We start from the raw sequence: 8,452 nt of genomic DNA on the forward strand, positions 1-8,452 counted from the left end.
TGTTTTATGCTGATCTTGGGACTGTTGTTGTTGTTGTTATGTGCCTTCAAGTTGAACTGGACTCATAGCGACCCTTCCTTAGGTTTCCAAGGCAATATCACTGCAGAAGTAGATTGCCCAACCTTCCTTCCGAGGAGTGACTGGTGGGTTTGAACCACCAGCCCTCAGGTTAGCAGTCAAGTGCCTTAGGCACTATGCTACCAGAGCTCCTATGTTAATGGACTTGAATTAGTGACCTTCCATGTTGCTTGATAATTTTGGGACTGTGCCATTTTACTTGTCAATCTTGGGTTTGTCAGCCTCAGCAGCCAGCAGCTGCTTGAGTTAGGAGAAGCCTCCAGCTCTAGTGGGTCTGTAATAGGAGGCAGAGCTGAAGCCCAAGTCTGAGGGGCCCTTACCCAACCCCTAGCTCTGGCTCTTTGAACTCAAATTTCTACCCTCCTAAACTGTAAGAAAATAAACTCCTGTTTGTTAAAGCTATACATTTGTGGTATATCTGTTATTGCAGCACTAGAAACCAAAACAAGCATAAACTAGCTTTTATTTTCCCCCCTGTGACAGTTGGAGCTGTGTGTTAACTTGGCTGGACCACAATTCTGTGTGGTTTAAGCAATTGTGATGTGGGTTGTTCCCATGATGGGATTAAATGTATATGTTTTGAGCAGCCAATCCATTGAAAGATAGTTTCCCTAGGGGTGTGGCCTGTTTCCAGTATATTTATGGACATCCTGGGAAAAGAAACATTCCTTTGTGGATTGGGATTCGGTTGTGCTGCCTACAACTGTCCGTGAGCAAACAATCCACCATTCAGCCTGGAGATCTTGGATTCCTCATTCGTTGGAGTCCATAGCCAGTATAATGTCTGCCAACCTTGAGCTCATCAGCCCCTGGAGCTGTGTGAGTCGGGAAAAGCCACCAGCTTGATATTTGATCCAAGAACTTGGGGCTTGCCAGCTTCTATAAGTGTGTGAGCCATTTTCCTAAGATAAATTTCTTTCTCTCTCTCTCTAAGCTTTACTGGTTTTGCTTCTCTAGAGAACCTAGTCTAAGACACCTCTCAAGGTCTTTTGGAAAACTCATTGGATGGAGATAGTAAATCAAACAAGAGTGACTGAATTTGTCTTCTTGGGACTTACTGACAACTAGGTGGCAGAGATAATATTTTTCATGGGATTCTCAGTCACTTATGTGCTAACTCTTTTGGGGAACATTCTCATCATGGTTACCATAATCTTTACCTCATGTCTTCACACTCCCATGTATTTCTTCCTGAGCAATCTCTCCTTTATTGATATATGCCACTCATCTGTCACTGTGCCCAAGATGCTGGAGGGATTTCTTCTAGAGAGAAAGACCATTTCCTTTGACAACTGCATCACACAACTCTTCTTCCTACATCTTTTTGCCTGTGCTGAGATCTTTCTGCTGACCATTATGGCCTATGATCATTATGTAGCCATCTGTACCCCATTACATTACCCCAGCGTGATGAACATGAGGGTCTGTGTACAGCTTGTCTTTGCTCTCTGGTTGGGAGGTACTATTCATTCACTGGTGCAGACCTTCTTGACCATTCGCCTACCTTACTGTGGCCCCAACATTATTGATAGCTACTTCTGTGATGTTCCTCCTGTCATCAAACTGGCACGCACAGGCACATACCTCATGGGAATGCTAATTGTGTCTAATAGTGGAACCATCTGCCTCACCTGTTTCCTGGCCTTCGTCACTACCTACATGATCATTCTGGTTTCCCTCAGAAAACAGTCAGCTGATAATCTTGCACAGATACCAGTGATACAAAATACCTACAATCATTACAGAAGCAACAGAAGACAGACATATAGCAATCCCTCACAGACAGCCAGACACTGTGGGACAGAGATCCAATGGATCTGCCAACTCAGGACCATAGTATTGAGGGCAACCAGACTCAGTTGGCACAACAAACTGCATAAAAATCTTGTTCCATAACCTACTTTAGTGAGCAGTGACTAGAGTCTTAAAAGCTTTTGAGCAGCCACCCAAGATGCAGCTAAAGGTCTCCTATCATTGGAAGCGAAGAAGAGTGAGGAAAAAACAAAGGCATTTGGAAACAATCAGCCCTAGGACATGATGGACCTTGAGACCAGAAGACCTAGATGGTGCCCAGCACCAATGCCAACCACTTGGGAAGAGATCAAAAGTGGAGATCCTGGATAGAGTGGGAAGAAAGACATGGAACAAAATCCAAAAACACAATAATGACCAGAATTACTGGTTGGATGGAATCTGGTGGCCCCCCAAAACTATATCCCTGGGATACACTTTGGGCCTGGGATAAATCTCACTCCCAAAGGCTGGCTCTCAGCCCAGTAGTAAATAAGATGTACATGCAGACCACTCAACTCAAGGTGATGCACCCTCATACTCTACAGAGATACACCCCTTGGAGCAATCGGCCATGGGACACCAGAGGGGCAACATTCACATGGAGGAAAAGCAGGATACGCAGGAGTGCACAACTAAGAATGGCACAGGGTGGGGGTTATTGGGAAGGGAGAGAAGAGTGGTTTAGGGTTGAGGATGGTAACTGGGAAGTGAAATCAAATGTACATGAAATGTTGAATGTAAGACGAATTCTGCTCTGTAAATTTGCACCTAAAACACACACACACACAAAAGAAGACAGTCAGCTGAGGGGCACTGGAAGGCCCTGTTCACTTGCTCAGCCCACTTCATAGCAGTTGCCCTCGTTTTTGGGCCACATATCTTCATCTAAACTCAACCAGACACTCGCTACTCCGTTGACAAAGTGGTGTCTGTTTTCTACACAGTGGTTATTCCTTTGCTGAATCCCCTCATTTACACCTTAAGGAATGAGGAGGTAAAAAGTGCCATGAACCAGCTGAGACAGAGACAAGTTGTTTTTATTAAATCATATAGATGGTATGCACTGGGATTGTGGTTATAATTATGACCACCCCCCCAAAAAAAAAAATAAAACCGAAAACTAAATCTGCTGCTGTGGAGTCAATTCTGGCATAATTACTCTATAAGACAGTGTAGAATTGCCACGAGGTTTACGAAAGCAGACTGCCACATATTTCTTTTGCAGAGTGGCTGGTGGGTTTGAGCTGCCAACCTTTTGGTTAGCAGCCTAGTGCTTGAACCACTATGACTCTAGGATTCCTAATTATGATCATATCCTTAATGAAAGAGCACAGGTGAAGAATAAAAATCGTTAGGTGAAATGGCATGGAACATAGTAGACTTCTGCATTGAAGAGAGGGATTTATTAACTGTTGTTAAAGGAAAAGATCATAGTGGAACATATGAAGTAAAAGAGCCTGGAATTTTTTTTTTTTTTAAATTTTTATTGTGATTTCAGTGAAAGTTTGCAGGGCAAATTCACTTTCATATAGCAGCTCATATACACTTTGTCTTATGACATTGACTACAATTTCATACAATGTAACAGCTCCCCTACTACTTTCTGCCCATAGTCACCTTTTCCCTGTGTCTTTCCCTCCCATGTACTCCCCTCGCTCCCCCCAGGGTGGCTAGGGTACATAGTTTCAGTGGTTCCATTAGGTTCTATCAAATCAGCAAACCTGGTCCTTTTTTTTTTTTTTTTTTTATGATTTTGAGTTTTCTTCAACATTGTTCTCCCACTCTATCCAGGATCTCCTACATAGATTCCCCTCTGAGTGGTTGACAGTGGTAGCCAGCCACCATCTAGTTCTTCTGATCTTATAGTCATATAGGCTGAGGATTGCATGGTGTACCAGTTACTTGGAGTAATTTTTTCTATGTGTCTTTGGTTTTCTTCATTCTTTTTTTGCTCTGGACGAGGAGAGACCCATCGTTGCATCTAGATGGCTGCTTGCAAGCTTTTAAGATCCCAGTCACTACTCACCAAAGTAGGATGTGGAACAATGTTTCGTGTAGTATATTATGCCAATTGAGCCCGATGTCCCCTGCAACTATGGTCCCAAGCCCACAGGTCCAATACTCCCTCCCTCTGGATAGCTGGGTGTGGCCAAGAAGTGACTACAAATTTGTCCCTTGTCAGCTGTACTATATACCTGGGAATTCTTACAGAACATACAAATACATTTCTAGAAACATTGTCTGCCAACCTTATATATGGTCTTAGGCACACTGCATAGACATACCTAATAGTTCAGCCAGTGCACCCATCTATCCACTGATATATCCATGTTTGCCTTCACTGACAACTCAGTACTGTATGTGCCAAAGGATTCATCTTTATTGTCTATACCTCCTATGCACTCTGTCTTCCTCTTCCTCAATGCCACTGTGTTGATCACTCACATTTGGTACACTGCCCTTCACGCAAATCAATACTTGTCTCTACCTATGTAATAGTTTTCTCTTCCCTCCCTTCTCACCCCTGGTAACCAACAAAGAAATTTTCCTTCCATATATAAACCTTTCCTTGACTTTTTACAAAAACGGACTAATACAATATTTGTGACTGGCTTATTTCCCTAAGCATGATGTCCTCCAAGTGCATCCACATTATGTACTGTTTTGCCGATTTTATGTTAATCTTTAGGGTTGCATAGTATTCCATTGTGTGTATGTACCATAGTTTGGTTATCCATTCTTCTGTTGATGGGCACTTAGGTTGCTTCCATCTTTTTGCTATTGTAAATAGTGCTGTGATGAACATGAGTGTGCATATATCTGTTCTTGTCCTGGCTCTCACTTCTTTAGGATATATACCTAGTAAAGGAATTGCTGGGTCAAATGGTATTTCTAATTCCAACCTTTTAAGGAATTGCCATATTGCTTTCCACAGTGGTTGTATCATTTTACGGTCCCACCAGCAGTGTATGAGAATCCCAATCTCTTGGCATCCTTGCCAGCATTTGTTATTTTCTGTCTTGTTGAACTTTGCTATTAGTGCTGGAGCAAGATGGTATTTCATCTTGAGATATGCATCTTGTTTTGATTTGCATCTCTCTAATGGCTAATGATTGTGAGCATTTCTTCATATGTTTGTTGGCCCCCTAAATATCCTCATTGGTGAAGTGTCTATTCATGTCTTCTGCACATTTTTAATTGGATTATTTGTGTTTTTGCTGTTGAGGTGTTGGAGTTTTCTGTAAATTCTGGAGATAAGTCCCTTGTAAGATACGTCATTGCCAAATAGGGATAGTTTGACTTCTTCCTTACCAATTTGGATGCCTTTGATTTCCCTTTCTTGCCTTATGGTCCTGGCTAGGACTTCCAATACAATGTTGAATAGATATGGTGATAGAGGGCATCCTTGTCTGGTCCCTGTTCACCAGGGGAATGGTTTCAGTCTCTCTCCATTTAGAATAACGTTGGCTGTTGGTTTTGCATATATGCCCTTTATTATGTTGAGGAATGTCTCTTCTATTCCTATTTTGCTGAGAGTTTTGATCAGGAATGGTGTTGGATTTTATCAAATGCCTTTTCTGCATCAATTGATTTGATCATGTGGTTCTTCTCCTTTGTTTTATTTGTGTGGTGGATGATGTTGATTGTTTCTCTAATGTTGAACCATCCCTGCATACTTGCTATGAACCCCACTTGGTCATAATGTATTATTTTCTTTATATGTTGTTGGAGTCTATTGGCTAGGATTTTGTTGAAGATTTTTGCATCTATATTCATGAAGGATATTGGTGTGCAGCTTTCCTTTTTAGTGATGTCTTTGCTTGGTTATCAAGGTTATGCTTGCTTCATAAAATGAATTAGGGAGGATACCATCCTTTTCTATGTTTTGGAATAGTTTGAGTAGGATTGGTGTCAATTCTTCTCTGAATGTATGGTAGAATATTTTGGTGAAACCATCTGGGCCAGGACTTCTTTTTGTTGGTAATTTTTTTTTATGAACTGTTCAATTTCTTCTTTTTTTTTTTTTTATGAGTCTGTTAAACTTTTCCACTTCTGTCTGTGTTAGTTTAGGTAAGTAGTGTGTTTCTAGAAATCTATCTATTTCTTCTAGATTTTCAAATTTGTTGGAGTACAGTTCTTCATAGTGTCCTTGTTATTATCCTTTTTATTTCAGTTAGTTCTGTTGTAATGGTGCCCAATTAGTTTCTTCTTCGTGTTATTTGTATTTTCTATTTCTTTTCCTTTGTTATGCCAGTCATTTGTCAATTTTATTAATCTTTTCAAAAAACCAACTTCTAGTCTTGTTGATTTTTTCTATTATCTTTCTATGATCTGTTTCATTGATTTCTGTTCGAATTCTTATTATTTCCTTTCTTCTAGTGACTGTCAGTTTTTCTTTCTGTTCTTTTACTAATTGTTGGAGATGTTGGTTTAAAATGTTTTGGCTCTTTCTTCTTTTTTGATGTCTGCATTTATTGCTATAAATTGGCCTCTGATCATTGCTTTTGCTTTGTCCCAAAGATTTTGGTATGTTGTATTTTCTTTCTCGTTTGATTCAAGGAATTTTTTAATTTCATTTTTGTTTCTTCTATTACCCAGTTGTTCTTAATGAGGGTGTTATTTAGTTTCCAAGTGTTTGCTCTTTTTACAGCATGGAAATTTTAAATATAGTTTCTGGTTTCATCAGTGGAAGAATACAATTTGGGGCATAGATTCAGTTTCAAGAAACCTGTGAGAATCTACTCTCTTGTTTTGTATTCTTCTTTGGGTTATTAGGAGCTCTGGTGGTGTAGTGCTTAAGGCATTTGACTGCTAACCAGAAGCCTGGTGGTTCAAACCCACCAGTCACTCCTTGAAAGGAAGATTGGGCAATCTACTTCCATAGTAATATCGCCTTGGGAACCCAAGCAGGGGTCGCTATGAGTCACATCTGACTCGATTGCAGTGAGTTTTATTTTATTTTTTTTTTTAGTGGGTTATTGCTGCCAGGAAGCTATGCATCACACAGTATAGTGGTTTCATTCTTGCTTCCAAACATATCTTCAAGGTGTTTATTTAAGCCTTTACTTATTTACATTGAGTTAAAGATTGTTACTTTTGAAAGTGATTCTCACTACTTCTTGGTCCATTTTGTACTTTTGGTAGGACTTTTATTGGGAAGAAATGGAAATATAGATGTATAAAGAATTTACTTTAAAGATCAACTATATTGAGGTAAAATCTACATATAATAAAACATACCATTTGAATTGTATGGTTTGATGAGTCTTTACACAGATACACAACCATGTAATCACCTACTCTAAAAAGAAAGTGTTTTTTAGTCCCTTCCCAGCCAATCCCTCTACCTTACCCAAGTATCCAGTGATCTGATTTCTGTCAGTATAGATTAGATATTTCTATCCTTGAGTTTTATATGAATGGAATCATATACTACGTACTCTTCTGTGCTTGGCATCTTTTGCTTTGCATACTGTTTATGAAACCAGTCCATACTCTGCATATCAGTAATTCCTTTTATTGCTGAATGAGTGTTCATCATATACATATACCACCAAATGTTTATCTATTCATGTACTGATGAACATTGGGGGTTTTTCCAGTTTTTGACAGTTATGAATAAAATAGTTGTAAATATTTATGTTCAAGTACTTGTGTGGACACATGTCATTTCTCTTGCATGAATACCCCAAGTCAAGCTGTTGGATCACTTGGCAAATGTACATTTAACTTTGTAAGAAAGGACAAAATTGTTTTTCAAGCAGTTATACCATTTTATACTCTTCTCAGAAGTACGAGAATTCCACATTCAGTATTTGATATTGTTAGTCTTTAATATTAGCTATTCTAGCGCTCATGTGTTTTTTTAATGTAATTTTAATCTTTCTTTAAATTTTGATTGCAAAATTCATTTGATCAAGTACAGTGTAAGCAATCATTACTTTTCCAATATTTATTCCAGCATGAAGAAAATGTACACTATTCCTTAATTTTAGTTTTTTTCACTTAAAGTACTTCTTATGGACTGATAATTAGATCTGGTTTTATTTTCTAAATTGGTGATCCTTCTTTTTAATGATAGATTGAACATTTAATAACTACATTTAATAATTACAATAGATGTTTGTGGAAGGAATGCATAAATGAATTTTCAAATTCTTCATACCTAATTTTTTTAGCCTTAAATAAATGTGCATATGTGTGATGACAGATAAATGCAATCTTATTTACTTAGTTGACTTGATGATACACAGTAGGAATTAAATTGGACTTTTTCTTTCTCTTCTTTCAGTGAAAGCACTATTTTCTTTTTTCTAATTGTGATTTGGGTGAAGATTTACAGAGCAAATTCACTTTCCATACAGCAGTTCACATACACTTTGTCTTATGTCATTGACCACGGTTTACCACAATGCAACAGCTCCCTTCCCAGTTCCTCCCCATAGTTACCTCTTTCAGTGTCCATCCCTCCATACACTCTTGCCCCCTGAGCTGTCTCCCTGTGCATAAGCAGCCCTTCTTTCTCCCATGATTGTTCTCTCCAAGGAGTGTATCTACTTGAGGTAAATGTCCAACTCAT

At 39.0% G+C, this 8,452-nt stretch overlaps 1 protein-coding gene across 1 annotated transcript; it reads left to right on the forward strand.

Moving 5' to 3' along the window:
• Positions 1-1,083: 1,083 nt before the first annotated feature.
• LOC103205827 (olfactory receptor 4E2-like) lies at positions 1,084-2,953 on the forward strand. Its single transcript, XM_042782353.1, is given in 2 exon segments — positions 1,084-1,766; positions 2,668-2,953. Coding segments are annotated over 2 exon segments (969 nt in total).
• Positions 2,954-8,452: the final 5,499 nt, after the last annotated feature.

The sequence above is a fragment of the Orycteropus afer genome, unplaced genomic scaffold (genome assembly GCF_000298275.1).
Source record: "Orycteropus afer afer isolate SDZICR_OR568_19922 unplaced genomic scaffold, OryAfe1.0 scaffold00292, whole genome shotgun sequence".
NCBI classification, from domain to species: Eukaryota; Metazoa; Chordata; class Mammalia; order Tubulidentata; family Orycteropodidae; genus Orycteropus; species Orycteropus afer.